A 22,500-nucleotide genomic window follows, 5' to 3' on the forward strand; every position below is an offset into this window, starting at 1 on the left:
GAGAGAGAGAGAGAGAGGGAGGGAGAGAGAGAGCTTTAGCAGAGAGAGAGAGAGAGAGAGAGAGAGAGAGAGAGAGAGAGAGAGAGAGAGAGAGAGAGAGAGAGGACAATAGTTGACAGGATGGAACACTACCTCTGTCTGATGACCGCAGAACAGACAGGATGGAACTAGTAACTCTTAGTCGGTCTATAATAAATACACTGACTAACCTCTAGTAACTCTTAGTCGGTCTATAATAAATACACTGACTAACCTCTAGTAGCTCTTAGTCTGTCTATAATAAATACACTGACTAACCTCTAGTAACTCTTAGTCTGGCCTCACACTGTCTATAATAAATACACTGACTAACCTCTAGTAACTCTTAGTCTGTCTATAATAAATACACTGACTAACCTCTAGTAACTTTTAGTCTGCCCTCACACTGTCTATAATAAATACACTGACTAACCTCTAGTAACTCTTAGTCTGTCCTCACACTGTCTATAATAAATACACTGAATAACCTCTAGTAACTCTTGGGTCTGTCTATAATAAAATACACTGACTAACCTCTAGTAGCTCTTAGTCTGTCTATAATAAATACATTGACTAACCTTCTAGTAGCTCTTAGTCTGTCTTATAATAAATACACTGACTAACCTCTAGTAACTCTTAGTCTGCCCTCACACTGTCTATAATAAATACACTGACTAACCCTAGTAACTCTTAGTCTATAATAAATACAACCAACCTTAGTAACTCTTAGTCTGTCTATAATAAATACACTGACTAACCTCTAGTAACTCTTAGTCTGTCTATACAAATACACTGACTAACCCTCTAGTAGCTCTTAGTCTGCCTCACACTGTCTATAATAAATACACTGACTAACCTATAGTAGCTCTTAGTCTGTCTATAATAAATACACTGACTAACCTCTAGTAACTCTTAGTCTGTCTATAATAATAAATAAACTGACTGACCTCTAGTAACTTCTTAGTCTGCCCTCACACTGTCTATAATAAATACACTGACTAACCTCTAGTAACTCTTAGTCTGTCTATAATAAATACACTGACTGACTCCTCTAGTAACTCTTTAGTCTGCCTCACACTGTCTATAATAAATACACTGACTAACCTCTAGTAACTCTTAGTCTGTCTATAATAAATACACTGACTAACCTCTAGTAACTCTTAGTCTGTCTATAATAAATACACTGACTAACCTCTAGTAACTCTTAGTCTGTCTATAATAAAATACACTGACTAAACCTCTAGTAGCTCTTAGTCTGTCTATAATAAATACACTGACTAACTCTAGTAGCTCTTAGTCAGCCTCACACTGTCTATAATAAATATGAGTTTGAAATGGGACATAACTTACATTTCTGTGACATTATGAAATGATTTCTACTGTTTCTGTGTTTTGTAACTAGGCTACAGTAATAATAACATCTCAGCTGTTGATTTTGGCTGTGTGTGTGTGTGTGTCGCTTTTTAAAATGAATTATAGAACATAAGTATGTGCTACAGACATTAAAACTGTTAAAATAACACATATAGAATCATGTAGTAACCAAAAAAAAGTGATAAACAAATCAAAATATATTTCTATATTTGAGATTCTTCAAAGTAGCCACCACTTTGCCTTGATGACAGCTTGCAAACACTAATGGTATTCTCTCAACCAGCTTCACCTGAACAAGTTTTTTCCAACTGTCTTTGAATGAGTTCCCACATATGCTGAACACTTGTTGGCTGCTTTTCATTCACTTTACGGTCCAACTCATCCCAAACCATCTCTATTGGGTTGAGGTTGGGTGATTTTGGAGGCCTGGTCATCTGATGCAGCACTCCATCACTCTCCTTCTTGGTCAAATAGCCCTTACACAGCCTGGTGGTGTGTTGGGTCATTGTCCTGTTGAGAAACAAACGCAAACCACACAGGATGGCGTATTGCTCCAGAATGCTGTGGTGGCCTTGATGGTTAAGTGTGCCTTGAATTCTAAGTTAAATCACTGATCAGTGTCACCAGCAAACCATCACACCTCCATGCCTCACCTCACGGTAGGAACCACACATGCGGCGATCATCCGTTCACCTACTCTGCATCTCACAAAGACACGGTGGTTGGAATCAAAAATCTCCAATTCGGACACAAAGGACAGATTTCCACGGTCTCATGTCCATTGCTCGTGTTTCTTGGCCCAAGCAAGTCTCTTCTTCTTATTGGTGTCCTTTAGTAGTGGTTTCTTTGCAGTAATTCGACCATGAAGGCCTGATTCACGCAGTCTCCTCTGAACAGTTGATGTTGAGATGCATCTGTTACTTGAAATCTGTGAAGCATTAATTTGTGCTGCAATTTTCTGAGGCTGGTAACTCTAATGAACGTATCCTCTGCTGGCAGAGGTAACTCTGGGTCTTCCTTTTCCTGTTGGGCGGTCCTCATGAGAGACAGGTAACCTAATGAACTTATCCTCTGCAGCAGAGGTAACTCTGGGTCTTCCTTTCCTGTGGCGGTCCTCATGAGAGACAGTTTCATCATAGCGCTTGATGGTTTTTGCGACTGCACTTGAAGAAACTTTCAATGTTCTTGACATTTTCCAGATTGACTGACCTTCATGTATTAAAGTAATGATGGACTGTCGTTTCTCTTTGCTTATTTGAGATGTTCTTGACATAATATGGACTTGGTCTTTTACCAAATAGGGCTGTGTCCTGTATACCACCCCTGCCTTGTTACAACACAACTGATTGGCTCAAATGCATTAAGAAAGAAATTCCACAAATGAACAGGCACACCTGTTAATTGAAATGCATTCCAGGTGACTGGCTGGTTGAGAGAATGCCAAGAGCGTTTAAAGCTGTCATCAAGGCAAACTTCGCTACTTTGAAGAAACTCAAATTTAAAATATATTTAGATTTGTTGAACACTTTTTTGGTTACTACATGATTCCATATGTGTTATTTCATAGTTTTGATGTCTTCACTATTATTCTACAACATAGTGGTTTATCGTGTATTATAAACTAGGTGGTTTAAGCCCTGAATGCTGATTGGCTGACAGCCGTGGTATATCAGGGTTTTTTACTGGTTTAATTAAGTTTGTAACCAGGAGTTTGTGGTATATGGCCAATATACCACGGCTAAGGGTTGTATCCAGGCGGCCATCCAGGTTGCGTCGTCCTTAAAGAACAGCCCTTATCCGTGCCATATGGCCGCATACCCGTACCTCCTCGGGCCTTATTGCTTCATTCTACAGCTCACTAGAGGGAGACAAAGCTGCACACGTTACCAAACATCTAAACCGAAATTTCTCTGTGGTGTTTATTGTAACTGTTAATAACTGTACTGGTCAAGTGTCAACATAAAAATAATAAAATAAAAATGGACATCAATTATGGATACGGAAGAAAAGTTTCTGGGCTAAGAAGAATTCACAACGGAAGACCTTCAAGTGGTTTGTTGCGATGGAAAGAACTACCCCGCCCTCCAGTGCTCCTGAACCTGTGGAGATCCGTTTTGACTTTATGATTTTAACGAAGTAGATTGAATTGTATTTCTTTGTATGTATCATTTTTGTTGTTGTTGTTTTTACTAGTTTGTATGAGTATTTTCATCCAAAACGTTTTTTTTTTGTGATATTTTACTACCTCGCACAGTAGGTTGCACATTATAGATTGTATTTTTTTATTTTATTTTTATTAATAACAAATCAATACATAAAGCACATGAGGGAACACAAGCATACATAGATTACAAACCATAGAGATTGTAGTCCGCCAATGAACAGTAAAGAAGAACGTCACCCTCGTTTCCGTTTTCTTGTCAGGCCAGTTTCCGGGCCCCCATGATGTTCAGAAGACAACGAGGAGCAACTGAAAGACCGTCGAAATGGATGTTATGGATTTAAACAACGAAAATTATAGTTTAGAAAGAGATAATTACCGTCGTTTTGGATAAGAAACCTCAGCTAACTGGTTATTAAAGTGTTTATTTCAGTGGCCGTTTTCTATGTAAACCAGTTAACTAGTTAGTGTAAAATAAGGTTATCTGCGGGTAATGTTTTTGTTTTGACTGGTAGGTACACGGACCAAGGCCGCAGATCTCCTTCTCTCATCGTAGGTCACACAAGGATCAACATCGTTTCCTGCGTGGACTGCAACTCCGAAAAGGATCGTTTGAAGGACTTTTATTTTATTTGGACGTTTGATTTTTCCCAGACGGATTGAAGAATATGCTTTTTAGGACTTTGCGCCGTTTTACGGCGGAAGAGCGACGCTTACGGGCCTCGTATGGACTCCTAACCGCGACCCCGGTGCCGCGCTGCTTTCCGCAGCTACAAGGCCCGTTGTTTCCGCGAGAGAGACTCTTACTGACTGTATTAATAACCGTGAAAACGTAATGGACACTTGTGGAACTGTACTTTTCTTGTTGTTTTACCGGACACTTAATTAACGAACTGACCGGGTTATTAAAGACGCTGGTGTCCCGGTCTGTCACTACTAGTAGTTTGGTGTCTTTGACGCAAACAGCTACAAGGACTATCTGCGAATACTTCCTCTTAGTTCATTGCCTGTTTCCCTTCGATATTATCTTATTATAGAATAATCTGGTAGTTTCCCCCCTCCACCTTCAGTCTCAGATCCCATATCTACTACTGGTTGTTATCTTAACTAACGTGTTGTTTTCCCCCCTCCTTTGTCTTTGAGTTTGAGTTTTTTAAGTGATTAGTTGTGAGAATGTCGTGTGTTCATTATAAATTCTCGTCCAAACTGGACTACAACACCGTGACCTTTGACGGGCTGCACATCACCCTGGCCGAGCTGAAACGGCAGATTATGGGCAGAGAGCGCCTCAAAAGCCACCGACTGCGACCTGCAGATCACCAACGCACAGACCCCGTGAAGGTAACTAACTAGTTAGTTAAGTTGTTCAGGTTGATTCTACAACGAGCTGATGTTAATCAGTGATGACAAGATTCTCGATCATTTATGCAGTTTTATAGTGTACTTCCTGGTAGGGATCGGGCATATGGGCCCAAAACATAATCTATATAGACATCTCTCTATCTATATATATAGATATATGTGTGTGTATGTATATATATATATATATATTTATTTATTACACACACACACATCTATCTCACGGTATTACAAAAGTTGGATTGTATTAATGTATTTTGACCCTCCCCCAAAAATACAATAATATTTGTAATTATTAAATTCTACATTTGCTTTATGAGTAGTGCGGTGACCCTTAGGTGGTCTTTCTCCATTCTGATTTATTTCCTGCACTCATTTGAGATCATTCCCCACGCAGCCGTGTAGACGGCTGCAACGATATGGACCTTATTTTGAACCAAATGTTGCGATTTAAAGTCAAAACACTTGTCAACTGTTGGGAATGTAATTATAATGATTATTCTATAGTTAATAGCGGCCACTTTGAAGACAGTGTTTTTGGACATAGGGAACGTATCATCTTTTGGCTACATTGAATGTTTTCTCTTAGCTACTTCATGTAGCTAACATATGCTTACTTTGTGTTTTCCTTTGATTTTTTAGAAGATACTGTTGTATAAACAACATGCTGATGGTTTTTATAGGTATTATGAGGTTGTATAAGTACGTTTTGCTATAACTCAGTACATATATTAACCCGCCGGCTAACAGTCGATTAGCATTAGCGGCTAACAACATTTAGACCCGTACTTGCTAAGAAGAAATGACAAGCTGGCTGTTTGTATATGTAAAAACATAATAATAATAATGTAACGTTAATGACACAACACTGGTGGATTTACATTAAGAAGCAAAGTGAAAACAGCATCGTTGTGATCAACATTGTTGCATGAGCTGCGTTGACCAGGCAGACTGAGTGTCTCATTGTTGAGGAACCAAAAAAACTTTTCCCATCAACAAAAAGCATATGTATCATCTCTAGGAACTCATGAGGTGTTGAGTCCAATCTAAGGGTTTAGGGCTGGGGTGACTTTTTACACAGGGAAGAAAGATGTGAATTTAACTGTTTTTGTTTGATATAATATATTCCCTGTTCTATAGACTACAGCACTGATGATATCATATATTCCCTGTTCTATAGACTACAGTACTGATGATATCATATATTCCCTGTTCTATAGACTACAGTACTGATGATATCATATATTCCCTGTTCTATAGACTACAGTACTGATGATATCATATATTCCCTGCTTCTATAGACTAGCACTGATGATATCATATATTCCCTGTTCTATAGACTACAGCACTGATGATATCATATATTCCTGTTCTATAGACTACAGCTGATGATATCATATATTCCCTGTTCTAGACTACAGTACTGATGATATCATATATTCCCTGTTCTATAGACTACAGTACTGATGATATCATATATTCCCTGTTCTATAGACTACAGCACTGATGATATCATATATTCCCTGTTCTATAGACTACAGTACTGATGATATCATATATTCCTGTTCTATAGACTACAGTACTGATGATATCATATATTCCCTGTTCTATAGACTACAGTACTGTTTGATATCATATATTCCCTGTTCTATAGACTACAGTACTGATGATATCATATATTCCCTGTTCTATAGACTACAGTACTGATGATATCATATATTCCCTGTTCTATAGACTACAGTACTGATGATATCATATATTCCCTGTTCTATAGACTACAGCACTGATGATATCATATATTCCCTGTTCTATAGACTACAGTACTGATGATATCATATATTCCCTCTTCTATAGACTACAGTACTGATGATATCATATATTCCCTGTTCTATAGACTACAGCACTGATGATATCATATATTCCCTGTTCTATAGACTACAGCACTGATGATATCATATATTCCCTGTTCTATAGACTACAGTACTAATGCTATATACTGGGTACCTTGTGCTTCTATAAACTACAGTACTGATGATATATACTGGGTACCTTGTGCTTCTATAAACTACAGTACTGATGATATATACTGGGTACCTTGTGCTTCTATAAACTACAGTACTGATGATATATACTGGGTACCTTGTGCTTCTATAAACTACAGTACTGATGATATATACTGGGTACCTTGTGCTTCTATAAACTACAGTACTGATGATATATACTGGGTACCTTGTGCTTCTATAAACTACAGTACTGATGATATATACTGGGTACCTTGTGCTTCTATAGACTACAATACTGAATATATAAATATATACACACACAATGTGCCCAGTGTGTGTGTATATATGCTGTGTACCATGATAACAGAGTGCAGTACTGATGATATATGTACCATGTGCTTCTATAAGTACAGTACTGATGATATATGTACCATGTGCTTCTACAGAGTACAGTACTGATGATATATGTACCATGTGCTTTCTATAGAGTACAGTACTGATGCTATATACTGTTTACCATGTGCTTCATAGAGTACAGTACTGATGATATGCTGTTTACCATGTGCTTCTTTATAGAGTACAGTACTGATGCTATATGTACCATGTGCTTCTATAGAGTACAGTACTGATGCTATATGCTGTTTACCATGTGCTTCTATAGAGTACAGTACTGATGATATATGCTGTTTACCATGTGCTTCTACAGAGTACAGTACTGATGATATACCATCATGTGCTTCTATAGAGTACAGTACTGATGATATATGTACCATGTGCTTCTACAGAGTACAGTACTGATATATGCTGTGTACCATGTGCTTTCTACAGAGTACAGTACTGATGATATATGCTGTTTACCATGTGCTTCTATAGAGTACAGTACTGATGATATATGTACCATGTGCTTCTACAGAGTACAGTACTGGATGATATATGTACCATGTGCTTCTACAGAGTACAGTACTGATGATATATGTACCATGTGCTTTCTATAGAGTACAGTACTGATGATATATGTACCATGTGCTTCTATAGAGTACATACTGATGATATATATGCTGTTTACCATGTGCTTTATAGAGTACAGTACTTTGATGATATATGTACCATGTGCTTTCTACAGAGTACAGTACTGATGATATATGTACCATGTGCTTCCACAGAGTACAGTACTGATGATATATGTACCATGTGCTTCTAGAGTACAGTACTGATGATATATGTACCATGTGCTTCTATAGAGTACAGTACTGATGATATATGTACCATGTGCTTCTACAGAGTGATACTGATGATATATGCGATTGTACCATGTGCTTCTATAGAAATTTTACTGATGATATATACCATGTGCTTCTATAGAGTACAGTACTGATGATATATGTACCATGTGTTTCTATAGAGTACAGTACTGATGATATATATACCCATGTGCTTCTACAGAGTACAGTACTGATGATATATGTACCATGTGCTTCTATAGAGTACAGTACTGATGATATATGTACCATGTGCTTCTATAGAGTACAGTACTGATATGCGGTGTACCATGTGCTTCTACAGAGTACAGTACTGATGATATATGTACCATGTGCTTCTATAGAGTACAGTACTGATGATATATGTACCATGTGCTTCTATAGAGTACAGTACTGATGATATATGCTGTTTACCATGTGCTTCTATAGAGTACAGTACTGATGCTATATGTACCATGTGCTTCTATAGAGTACAGTACTGATGCTATATGCTGTTTACCATGTGCTTCTATAGAGTACAGTACTGATGATATATGCTGTTTACCATGTGCTTCTACAGAGTACAGTACTGATGATATATGTACCATGTGCTTCTATAGAGTACAGTACTGATGATATATGTACCATGTGCTTCTACAGAGTACAGTACTGATATATGCTGTGTACCATGTGCTTCTACAGAGTACAGTACTGATGATATATGTACCATGTGCTTCTATAGAGTACAGTACTGATGATATGCTGTTTACCATGTGCTTCTATAGAGTACCCAGTACTGATGATATATGTACCATGTGCTTCTACAGAGTAATTACTGATATATGTACCATGTGCTTCTACAGAGTACAGTACTGATGATATATGTACCATGTGCTTCATAGAGTACAGTACTGATGATATATGTACCATGTGCTTCTATAGAGTACAGTACTGATGATATATGCTGTTTACCATGTGCTTCTATAGAGTACAGTACTGATGATATATGTACCATGTGCTTCTACAGAGTACAGTACTGATGATATATGTACCATGTGCTTCTACAGAGTACAGTACTGATGATATATGTACCATGTGCTTCTATAGAGTACAGTACTGATGATATATGTACCATGTGCTTCTATAGAGTACAGTACTGATGATATGTTAAGCTGTTTACCATGTGCTTCTATAGTACAGTACTGATGATATATGTACCATGTGCTTCTACAGAGTAATGCAGTACTGATGATATATGTACCATGTGTCTGAGTACAGTACTGATGAAATATATGTACCATGTGCTTCTATAGAGTACAGTACTGATGATATATGTACCATGTGCTTCTATAATTTTAATTACTGATCAAATATATGTACCATGTGCTTTCTACAGAGTACAGTACTGATGATATATACGGTGTACCATGTGCTTCTATAGAGTACAGTACTGATGATATATAAACCATGTGCTTCTATAGAGTACAGTACTGATGATATATGTACCATGTGCTTCTATAGAGTACAGTACTGATGATATATGTACCATGTGCTTCTTCTACAGAGTACAGTACTGATGATATATGTACCATGTGCTTCTATAGGTACAGTACTGATGATATATGTACCATGTGCTTCTATAGAGTACAGTACTGATATATACGGTGTACCATGTGCTTCTACAGAGTACAGTACTGATGATATATGTATATGTGCTTCTATAGAGTACAGTACTGATGATATATGTACCATGTGCTTCTATAGAGTACAGTACTGATGATATATGCTGTTTACCATGTGCTTCTATAGAGTACAGTACTGATGCTATATGTACCATGTGCTTCTATAGAGTACAGTACTGATGCTATATGCTGTTTACCATGTGCTTCTATAGAGTACAGTACTGATGATATATGCTGTTTACCATGTGCTTCTACAGAGTACAGTACTGATGATATATGTACCATGTGCTTCTATAGAGTACAGTACTGATGATATATGTACCATGTGCTTCTACAGAGTACAGTACTGATATATGCTGTGTACCATGTGCTTCTACAGAGTACAGTACTGATGATATATGTACCATGTGCTTCTATAGAGTACAGTACTGATGATATATGCTGTTTACCATGTGCTTCTATAGAGTACAGTACTGATGATATATGTACCATGTGCTTCTACAGAGTACAGTACTGATGATATATGTACCATGTGCTTCACAGAGTACAGTACTGATGATATATGTACCATGTGCTTCTATAGAGTACAGTACTGATGATATATGTACCATGTGCTTCTATAGAGTACAGTACTGATGATATATGCTGTTTACCATGTGCTTCTATAGAGTACAGTACTGATGATATATGTACCATGTGCTTCTACAGAGTACAGTACTGATGATATATGTACCATGTGCTTCTACAGGTACAGTACTGATGATATATGTACCATGTGCTTCTATATACAGTACTGATGATATATGTACCATGTGCTTCTATAGAGTACAGTACTGATGATATATGTACCATGCTTCTATAGAGTACAGTACTGATGATATATGTACCATGTGCTTCTACAGAGTACAGTACTGATGATATATGCGGTGTACCATGTGCTTCTATAGAGTACAGTACTGATGATATATGTACCATGTGCTTCTATAGAGTACAGTACTGATGATATATGTACCATGTGCTTCTACAGAGTACAGTACTGATGATATATGTACCATGTGCTTCTATAGAGTACAGTACTGATGATATATGTACCATGTGCTTCTATAGAGTACAGTACTGATATATGCGGTGTACCATGTGCTTCTACAGAGTACAGTACTGATGATATATGTACCATGTGCTTCTATAGAGTACAGTACTGATGATATATGTACCATGTGCTTCTATAGAGTACAGTACTGATGATATATGCTGTTTACCATGTGCTTCTATAGAGTACAGTACTGATATATGCGGTGTACCATGTGCTTCTACAGAGTACAGTACTGATGATATATGTACCATGTGCTTCTATAGAGTACAGTACTGATGATATATGTACCATGTGCTTCTATAGAGTACAGTACTGATGATATATGTACCATGTGCTTCTATAGAGTACAGTACTGATGATATATGTACCATGTGCTTCTATAGAGTACAGTACTGATGCTATATGTACCATGTGCTTCTATAGAGTACAGTACTGATGCTATATGCTGTTTACCATGTGCTTCTATAGAGTACAGTACTGATGATATATGTACCATGTGCTTCTACAGAGTACAGTACTGATGATATATGCTGTTTACCATGTGCTTCTATAGAGTACAGTACTGATGATATATGTACCATGTGCTTCTATAGAGTACAGTACTGATGATATATGCTGTTTACCATGTGCTTCTATAGAGTACAGTACTGATGATATGTACCATGTGCTTCTACAGAGTACACTGATGAAGAGGTTCACATCCCCAAACACTCGTCAGTGATGCTCAGACGCACCCCCATCGGAGGGTCAAACCAGCAGGCAGAACGTTCATTGTACGTAGCTATGACATCATGACCCTGTGTCTATCTGCATGATATGATTATGGTAGTAACACCCCCCCATCGCCTGTTGATCCTAATAACCTCCACACACTAGTATCCAGTCAAATAGTAAACCCCCCATTGCCTGTTGATTCCAATACCCCCCTCCACACACAGCCACACACTAGTATCCAGTCAGACCAGCCTAGCTATTCTATTCTAAACTGTTGTCTAGTCCATGTCTGTGGGGTAGTAGTACCTCCACACATAGTATCCAGTCAGACCAGCCTAGCTATTCTATTCTAAACTGTTGTCTAGTCCATGTCTTGGGGGTAGTAGTACCCCCCTCCACACACTAGTATCCAGTCAGACCAGCCTAGCTATTCTATTCTAAACTGTTGTCTAGTCCATGTCTGTGGGGGTAGTAGTACCCCCTCCACACACTAGTATCCAAGTCAGACCAGCCTAGCTATTCTATTCTAAACTGTTGTCTAGTCCATGTCTGTGGGGTAGTAGTACCCCTCCACACACTAGTATTCAGTCAGACCAGCCTAGCTATTCTATTCTAACCTGTTGTCTAGTCCATGTCTGTGGTGGTTGTTGACATGTTGTTGTTTTGTTTGTTTGTAGTGACCGTTCTGACATGGCTGCTGGATCCTCCAGACCGTATGTAACAAAGCACTCTCATTTTCCTTACTATCTCTGTCCTCTGTTTGTAAACTCTGCTCTGGTGTTTAAAGGATACTGTGTAAACTCTATTTCTGAATTGGTCAAGAGTTAAACTCTTGAGTTGTTATGGTGATTAATATTCTGTTCTGATTGTCACCAGTTAACTCTCTTTGAGCTGTTATGGTGATTAATACTCTGTTCTGAATTGGTCAAGAGTTAAACTCTTGAGTTGTCATGGTGATTAATATTCTGTTCTGATTGGTCACCAGTTAACTCTTGAGTTGTCATGTGATTAATATTCTGTTTTGATGGTTCCCAACTGCTTGTTCTCTCTGTTGTTGTAACTCACTGTGTTTTTTTTATTTTATGTTGTTCAATGTGTTGATGGATCTGAACTATATTGTGACTGTATTTTCATATTGAAAACAACGGTTAGCGTGGTGTTGTTAGCCTGCCATTGTACAGAGCCCCTCCCCACCCACCACATCCCCTTGTGTGTTGAGACGATGCTTCATGATCCTACAGGCGGGTTGTTACTACGCTGCTTTACTTCAAATCAATGGGAGCTTTTTCTTTCACGTGGTGTTATAGCAATGAGTTTGTGACGTATTGACTGTAAGACTAATGCATACGCCTTTGTATGGATACCTGTGTGTGATTGTGTGTGTGTGGGGGGGGGTAAATGTAAATCATTTGGTTCCTGTTCAACAGTGTTCTTAACCTGAAGTTAATTGCTGATATTTGGCTGTGCTAATGTTGTTCTCTCATCATATTCTGACATTTTTAATATGGACTGGACATAGTTGATCCTTTTGTTCTCTCAAAGTTTTTACTTTTTATTTTTTTATTACTATAAACTACTTAGAAATGCAATGCATTTTGTCTACTTTGCAATATTTTTTTTTTAACTTAAAGCTAAACTGTAAACTAGTTGTTAAGTACTTACTATGATGACTACTGAATTCACGATCATGTTTGGTACAGAGTTCCAAAAGCTGATTGCCACGATGATAGCATTATGACATCACAGAGACTATTAATTACATCACTGAAATGATCTATTATGACATCACAGGGTTCTGACTGTGTGGCATCATGGTAGGTTCCCCGTGGCGACAGGGTTGTGTTTGGTTGCTGCTGTACGCTGCCAGAACTGTCAATAAAGAGGTTATGTGTTCTGTTGTGAGCACGTGCACCAACCACACCAGACCCTGTGTCTTCCCTTCACAGTGACCTCTGAACCTTCAACCTACCAGCCTCTACTAAGATGATGATGATGACAGCTGCACTGACGAAGAGTTTATAGCTTACTAAACCAGACCCTCTCTTACCCTCCCTCTTTCCCTTTGTCCCTTGTCTAGTGTTATGATGGCTATTGTTTACTACTATTGTATAATGGTTATGGTAGTGAAAATGATTGTTTAAAAGAAACACGTTTTATTATATTGTTTTGCAGTGTTTCCATATAATGAATTAGATAGATCATCCTAAGTGGACCCATAGCGCTCACTCCAGACACTGCTGTAGATGAGGAGTAGTGAAGGCATCATGGTTCACTTCACCTGTTACCATATAGCTACATGCAGTGGCTCGGAAAGTAGGATCTTGGGTTAACTGGTGTAACGTGATCTAATCGGTTACCTTGACCGGCCTAGCTCTGGACTTAATCCTGTTAGTCTGTTACCTAGCTCTAAAACTTAATCCTGTTAGTCTGTTACCTAGCTCTAAAACTTAATCCTGTTAGCCCCTAGTCTGTTGCCTAGACCGCCCTAGCTCTAAAACTTAATCCTTTTAGCTCAGTCTGTTACCTAGCTCTGGACTTAATCCTGTTAGCCCATAGTCTGTTACCTAGGATTTAATCCTGTTAGCTCATAGTCTGTTACCTAGGACTTAATCCTGTTAGCTCGTAGTCTGTTAATTAGCTCTGGACTTAATCCTGTTAGCTCAGTCTGTTACCTAGCTCTGGATTTAATCCTGTTAGCTCATAGTCTGTTACCTAGCTCTGGACTTAATCCTGTTAGCCCATAGTCTGTTACCTAGCTCTGATTTAATCCTGTTAGCTCATAGTCTGTTACCTAGCTCTGGACTTAATCCTGTTAGCCCATAGTCTGTTACCTAGCTCTGGATTTAATCCTGTTAGCTCATAGTCTGTTACCTAGGACTTAATCCTGTTAGCTCATAGTATGTTACCTAGCTCTGTACTTAATCCTGTTAGCTCAGTCTGTTACCTAGCTCTGGATTTAATCATGTTAGCTCATAGTCTGTTACCTAGCTCTGGACTTAATCCCTGTTAGCCCATAGTCTGTTACCTAGCTCTGGACTTAATCCTGTTAGCCCATAGTCTGTTACCTAGCTCTGATTTAATCCTGTTAGCTCATAGTCTGTTACCTAGGACTTAATCCTGTTAGCTCATAGTATGTTACCTAGCTCTGTACTTAATCCTGTTAGCTCAGTCTGTTACCTAGCTCTAAAACTTAATCCTGTTAGCTCATAGTCTGTTGCCTAGCTCTGGGCTTAATCCTGTTAGCTCAGCCTGTTACCTAGCTCTGGATTTAATCCTGTTAGCTCAGTCTGTTACCTAGCTCTGGACTTAATCATGTTAGCTCAGTCTGTTACCTAGCTCTGGGCTTAATCCTGTTAGCTCATAGTCTGTTACCTAGCTCTGGACTTAATCCTGTTAGCTCAGTCTGTTACCTAGCTCTGGATTTAATCCTGTTAGCTCAGTCTGTTACCTAGCTCTGGACTTAATCATGTTAGCTCAGTCTGTTACCTAGCTCTAAAACTTAATCCTGTTAGCTCATAGTGTAGTAAAGGGCCACAACAACAGCTATTATTACTAACACTGGTGTAGCTAGCCGGGCTGTAACACCTACTACTATTATTGATGTACCTAGCCAGGCTGTAGTACCAACTACTACTAATGTAGCTAGCCAGGCTGTAGCACCATCTACTACTAATGTAGCTAGCCAGGCTGTAGCACCATCTACTACTAATATAGCTAGCCAGGCTGTAGCACCATCTACTACTAATATACCTAGCCAGGCTGTAGTACCAACTACTACTAATGTAGCTAGCCAGGCTGTAGCACCATCTACTACTAATATAGCTAGCCAGGCTGTAGCACCATCTACTACTAATATACCTAGCCAGGCTGTAGTACCAACTACTACTAATGTAGCTAGCCAGGCTGTAGCACCATCTACTACTAATATACCTAGCCAGGCTGTAGTACCAACTACTACTAATGTAGCTAGCCAGGCTGTAGCACCATCTACTACTAATATAGCTAGCCAGGCTGTAGCACCATCTACTACTAATATAGCTAGCCAGGCTGTAGCACCATCTACTACTAATATAGCTAGCCAGGCTGTAGCACCAACTACTACTACTAGTGTAGCTAGCCAGGCTGTAGTCCCTACTACTAGTGTAGCTAGCCAGGTTGTAGCACCATCTACTACTAGTGTAGCTAGCCAGGCTGTAGTACCAACTCCTACTACTAGTGTAGCTAGCCAGGCTGTAGCACCATCTACTACTAATGTAGCTAGCCAGGCTGTAGCACCATCTACTACTAGTGTAGCTAGCCAGGCTGTAGTCCCAACTACTACTAATATAGCTAGCCAGGCTGTAGCACCATCTACTACTACTAGTGTAGCTAGCCAGGCTGTAGTCCCAACTACTACTAATATAGCTAGCCAGGCTGTAGCACCATCTACTACTAATATAGCTAGCCAGGCTGTAGCACCATCTACTACTAATATAGCTAGCCAGGCTGTAGCACCATACTACTAGTGTAGCTAGCCAGGTTGTAGCACCATCTACTACTAGTGTAGCTAGCCAGGCTGTAGCACCATCTACTACTAGTGTAGCTAGCCAGGCTGTAGCACCATCTACTACTAGTGTAGCTAGCCAGGCTGTAGCACCATCTACTACTACTAGTGTAGCTAGCCAGGCTGTAGTACCAACTACTACTGGTGTAGCTAGCCAGGGTGTAGCACCATCTACTACTAGTGTAGCTAGCCAGGCTGTAGCACCATCTACTACTAGTGTAGCTAGCCAGGCTGTAGCACCATCTACTACTAGTGTAGCTAGCCAGGCTGTAGCACCATCTACTACTAATATAGCTAGCCAGGCTGTAGCACCATCTACTACTGGTGTAGCTAGCCAGGCTGTAGCACCATCTACTACTACTAGTGTAGCTAGCCAGGCTGTAGCACCATCTACTACTACTAATATAGCTAGCCAGGCTGTAGCACCATCTACTACTAGTGTAGCTAGCCAGGCTGTAGCACCATCTACTACTGGTGTAGCTAGCCAGGCTGTAGCACCATCTACTAGTGTAGCTAGCCAGGCTGTAGTACCAATGTACCCCCCCAGCACCAGTTCCTGTGTGAATCTCAATGTTTGGGTCCCTCCTCACGTCGTGTTGGAGAAGGACGACAGTGAGGAAATGGTCAGGCTCTGCTGCGTTCGTCCCTTAGGTTACAGATCTAGGATCAGCTTCCCTGCCACCAAATCCTTACCATAACCATTCGCGTGGAGATGAAGAACTGAGCCCAGATCAGTGTTTTAGAGTGGGGAAACTCCCCTCCACCATGGTGTTCCTGGTGGTCTTCTGGTCAGAACTACTGAACCATAACATTGGTGTAACTGTCACACTGTAGTAGTGATATGAGTTGCCTGGATGTATAAGATCTGCCTCTCTGGCTGTGGGAATAGGGGTGATCAATCTACTGTGTGTCCTTGATTCCTCAACTCCTATCTCCTGCCTCCTCCTCAAAAGACGGGTGGATGGTAATGTTCTCCTCCTCCAGTGTCTTTTCAGAAGGAGACGGGAAGAAGCCGTGTCATCTAGATTTGAGCCCGTGTCTGCCTCCCAGGCAGACAGGTGGTGATGTCCCACCTTGACTCTGTTATGTCTTAATGTTGCTCTTCTCCTTCAGACCGACTCTTCACCGTCTGTCTCCTGGCCCAGCTCTCTAAGGTACTGTCTCTCTCTCTGTGTGCGTTTGGTCTTTGGGAATCAGGTTGGGGTTCATTTAATTTCAACTCAATTTGAGGCATGAATTAAAATGTAAATTGATTATCACCTTAACTCTTGGCATCTTCCTCTAACTCCATTCCTCTCTCCTCATCCCTCTCCTCATTCCTCTCGCCCATACTCCTCCTCATTCCTCTCGCCCATACTCCTCCTCATTCCTCTCGCCCATACTCCTCCTCATTCCTCTCGCCCATACTCCTCATTCCTCTCGCCCATACTCCTCATTCCTCTCGCCCATACTCCTCATTCCTCTCCTCATTCCTCTCCTCATCCCTCTCCTCATTCCTCTCCTCATACTCCTCCCGCTCTCCTCATTCCTCTCCCCATACTCCTCCCGCTCTCCTCATTCCTCTCCCCATACTCCTCCTTCCTCTCCCCATACTCCTCCTCTCTCCTCATTCCTCTCCCCATACTCCTCCCGCTCTCCTCATTCCTCTCGCCCATACTCCTCCTCTCTCCTCATTCCTCTCGCCCATACTCCTCCTCATTCCTCTCCCCATACTCCTTCCCCCTCTCCTCATTCCTCTCCCCCATACTCCTCCCGCTCTCCTCATTCCTCTCCCCATACTCCCCCGCTCTCCTCATTCTCTCCCCATACTCCTCCCCCTCTCCTCATTCCTCTCCCCATACTCCTCCCCTCTCCTCATTCCTCTCCCCATACTCCTCCCCTCTCCTCATTCCTCTCGCCCATACTCCTCCCCCTCTCCTCATTCCTCTCGCCCATACTCCTCCCCCTCTCCTCATCCCTCTCGCCCATACTCCTCCCCTCTCCTCATTCCTCTCGCCCATACTCCTCCCGCTCTCCTCATTCCTCTCGCCCATACTCCTCCCCCTCTCCTCATTCCTCTCGCCCATACTCCTCCCCCTCTCCTCATTCCCTCGCCCCATACTCCTCCTCATTCCCCTCGCCCATACTCCTCCTCATTCCCTCGCCCATACTCCTCATTCCCTCGCCCATACTCCTCATTCCTCTCCTCATTCCCCTCGCCCATACCTCCCCCCTCTCCTCATTCCTCTCGCCCATACTCCTCCTCATTCCCCTCGCCCATACTCCTCCTCATTCCTCTCACCCATACTCCTCCTCATACTCCTCCCCCTCTCCTCATTCCTCTCGCCCATACTCCTCCCCCTCTCCTCATTCCTCTCGCCCATACTCCTCCTCATTCCTCTCGCCCATACTCCTCCTCATTCCCCTCGCCCATACTCCTCATTCCCCTCGCCCATACTCCTCATTCCTCTCCTCATTCCTCTCGCCCATACTCCTCCCCCTCTCCTCATTCCCCTCGCCCATACTCCTCCTCATTCCCCTCGCCCATACTCCTCCTCATTCCTCTCGCCCATACTCCTCCTCATTCCCCTCGCCCATACTCCTCATTCCCTCGCCCCATACTCCTCATTCCTCTCCTCATTCCCCTCGCCCATACTCCTCCCCCCTCTCCTCATTCCTCTCGCCCATACTCCTCCTCATTCCCTCGCCCATACTCCTCCTCATTCCTCTCACCCCATACTCCTCCTCATACTCCTCCCCCCTCTCCTCATTCCTCTCGCCCATACTCCTCCCCTCTCCTCCTTCCTCTCCCCATACTCCTCGCCCTCTCCTCCTTCCTCTCGCCCATACTCCTCGTCCTCTCCTCCTTCCTCTCGCCCATACTCCTCGTCCTCTCCTCCTTCCTCTCGCCCATACTCCTCGTCCTCTCCTCCTTCCTCTCCCCATACTCCTCGTCCTCTCCTCCTTCCTCTCCCCCTCCTCCCTCTCCTCCTTCCTCTCGCCCATACTCCTCGTCCCTCCTCCTTCCTCCGCCCATACTCCTCTTCCTCTCCTTCCTCTCGCCCATACTCCTCGCCCTCTCCTCATTCCTCTTGCCCATACTCCTCGCCTCTCCTCATTCCTCTCGCCCATACTCCCTCTCCTCATACTCCTCCCCTCTCCTCATACTCCTCCCCTCTCCTCATACTCCTCCCCCTCTCCTCATTCCTCTCGCCCTCTCCCCATACTCCTCCTCATTCCTCTCCTCATTCCTCTCGCCCTTACTCCTCTTCCTCTCCTCCTTCCTCTCGCCCATACTCCTCGCCCTCTCCTCATTCCTCTTGCCCATACTCCTCGCCCTCTCCTCATTCCTCTTGCCCATACTCCTCGCCCTCTCCTCATTCCTCTCGCCCATACTCCTCCTCATTCCTCTCGCCCATACCCCTCGCCCTCCGCCCATACTCCTCGCCCTCTCCTCATTCCTCTTGCCCATACTCGCCCTCTCCTCATTCCTCTCGCCCATACTCCCTCTCCTCATACTCCTCCCCTCTCCTCATACTCCTCCCCTCTCCTCATTCCTCCTCATTCCTCTCGCCCTCTCCCCATACTCCTCCTCATTCCTCTCCTCATTCCTCTCGCCCTTACTCCTCTTCCTCTCCTCCTTCCTCTCGCCCATACTCCTCGCCCTCTCCTCATTCCTCTTGCCCATACTCCTCGCCCTCTCCTCATTCCTCTTGCCCATACTCCTCGCCCTCTCCTCATTCCTCTCGCCCATACTCCTCCTCATTCCTCTCGCCCATACCCCTCGCCCTCTCCCCATACCCCTCCCCCTCTCCCCATACTCATCCACATTCCTCTCGCCCATACTCCTCCCCCTCTCCTCCCCCTCTCCTACCATTCCTCCCTTTCTCTCCAGACTGCCAACCTAGCGGAGGCCAATGCGTCAGAGGATGACAAGATCAGAGCTATGATGTCCCAGTCCAACAGTGAATATGACCCCATACAGTGAGTGTAACACACACACAGCAGGGTTAAGGCGGTATCCGCGTGATCACGCAGTCATGCCGCCCTTCTCATCCCAGGTCTTAGTGCTGAAAATGCTACAACAAAAAGCCCATTGGGTGTCTATTGCCAGAATGCTAACAAAATTAGTACAACCGATAAAGCATTTCCATGGAGGCTGCTAGCTAAATATGCTAACGGGAGCAAACTAAAACTAATTGCAAAGACAGCCAATCCAGCTCATAAAGATACACTACATGACCAAAAGTATGTGGACACCTGTTCCTCCAACATCTCATTACAAAATCATGGGCTTTAATATGGAGTTGGTACCCCCTTTACTGCTATAACAGCCTCTACTCTGCTGGGAAGTCAATAATATGTAGTTGGACCCCCCTTTACTGCTATAACAGCCTCCACTCTTCTGGGAAGGCATTAATATGGAGTTGGACCCCCCTTTGCTGCTATAACAGCCTCCACTCTTCTGGGAAGGCATTAATATGGAGTTGGTCCCCCTTTGCTGCTATAACAGCCTCCACTCTTCTGGGAAGTCATTAATATGGAGTTGGTCCCCCTTTGCTGCTATAACAGCCTCCGCTATTCTGGGAAGGCTTAATATGGAGTTGGAACATTGCTGCTATAACAGCCTCCACTCTTCTGGGAAGTCATTAATATGGAGTTGGACCCCCAAGGCTTTCCACTAGATGTTGGAACATTGCTGCTAGAACAGCCTCCACTCTTCTGGGAAGGCTTTCTACTAGATGTTGGAACATTACTGCTATAACAGCCTCCACTCTTCTGGGAAGGCTTTCTACTAGATGTTGGAACATTGCTGCTATAACAGCCTCCACTCTTCTGGGAAGGCTTTCCACTAGATGTTGGAACATTGCTGCTATAACAGCCTCCACTCTTCTGGGAAGGCTTTCCACTAGATGTTGGAACATTGCTGCTATAACAGCCTCCACTCTTCTGGGAAGGCTTTCCACTAGATGTTGGAACATTACTGCTATAACAGCCTTCACTCTTCTGGGAAGGCTTTCCACTAGATGTTGGAACATTGCTGCTATAACAGCCTCCACTCTTCTGGGAAGGCTTTCCACTAGATGTTGGAACATTGCTGCTATAACAGCCTCCACTCTTCTGGCAAGGCTTTCCACTAGATGTTGGAACATTGCTGCTATAACAGCCTCCACTCTTCTGGGAAGGCTTTCCACTAGATGTTGGAACATTGCTGCAGAGGACTTGCTTCCATTCAGCCACCAGCATTAGAAAGGTCAGACTGTTGCGCGGTTAGACCTGTCTCACAGTTGGGAGTACTAATTCATCCCAAAGGTGTTTGATAGGGTTGAGGGCAGGGCTCTGTGCAAGCCAGTCAAGTTCTTCCATACCGATCTCGACAAAACATTTCTGTATGGACCTCGCTCTGTGTGCGTGGGGAGTTGTCATGCTGAAACAGGAAAGGACCTTCCTCAAACTGTTGCTAAAAAGTTGGAAGCACAGAATCTTGTAGAAAGTCATTGTGTGCTGTAGCACTAAGATTTCCCTTCACTGGAACTAAGGGGCCCGAACCATGAAAAACATCCCCAGACCATTATTCCTCCTCCACCAAACTTTACAGTTGGCGCAATGCACTCAGGCAGGTAGCGTTCTCTGGCATCTGTCGATTCACACCTTTTATTCAAGTCAAGTTAAAAAAAAAATAATATTAATAATAATAAAATCTATAAATAATCTGTCTTGTCTTCAACTCCAAATAGGACCGTATAGTCCCATGGTCTCATCTGACATCTTAGTTAAAAATGAAGAACCATCTAAAGACATGTTATACAGTGCTATACAGTGTTATACAGTGCTATACAGTGCTATACAGTGTTATACAGTGTTATACAGTGCTATACAGTGCTATACAGTGCTATACAGTGCTATACAGTGCTATACAGTGCTATACAGTGCTATACAGTGTTATACAGTGCTGTACAGTGCTGTACAGTGCTGTACAGTGTTATACAGTGCTATACAGTGCTATACAGTGCTATACAGTGTTATACAGTGCTTTCGGAAAGTATTCAGACCCCTTGACCTTTTTCCACATTTATGTTACAGCCTTATTTTAAAATGGATTACATTGTCCCCCCCCCTCATCAATCTACACACAATACCCCATAATGACATCACAATACCCCATAATGACATCACAATACCCCATAATGACATCACAATACCCCATAACATTTTTTGTCTGAAATGTCACATTTTACATAAGTATTCACTAGCCAATCGGTCTGTCTCTTGCTGCGTGAGGAGAAGCATAATCTATGGAAAATTAGTGACAAAATGTTACTCATAACCTGGCCA

At 42.2% G+C, this 22,500-nt stretch overlaps 1 protein-coding gene across 1 annotated transcript in view; it reads left to right on the forward strand.

Annotated features, from left to right (window-relative positions):
• The first annotated feature begins 4,726 nt into the window (after nucleotides 1-4,726).
• The window catches only part of LOC135560307 (E3 ubiquitin-protein ligase RBBP6-like), a 54,556-nt gene continuing 36,782 nt past the window's right edge, over nucleotides 4,727-22,500 (forward strand). Inside the window, exons 1-4 of the mRNA XM_065002165.1 lie at nucleotides 4,727-4,894; nucleotides 17,139-17,142; nucleotides 17,299-17,339; nucleotides 20,060-20,148. Coding sequence (XP_064858237.1) covers nucleotides 4,727-4,894; nucleotides 17,139-17,142; nucleotides 17,299-17,339; nucleotides 20,060-20,148 — 302 coding nt within the window. The remainder of the gene's footprint in view (nucleotides 4,895-17,138; nucleotides 17,143-17,298; nucleotides 17,340-20,059; nucleotides 20,149-22,500) is intronic.

The sequence above is a fragment of the Oncorhynchus nerka genome, linkage group LG15 (genome assembly GCF_034236695.1).
Source record: "Oncorhynchus nerka isolate Pitt River linkage group LG15, Oner_Uvic_2.0, whole genome shotgun sequence".
Lineage (NCBI taxonomy): Eukaryota > Metazoa > Chordata > Actinopteri > Salmoniformes > Salmonidae > Oncorhynchus > Oncorhynchus nerka.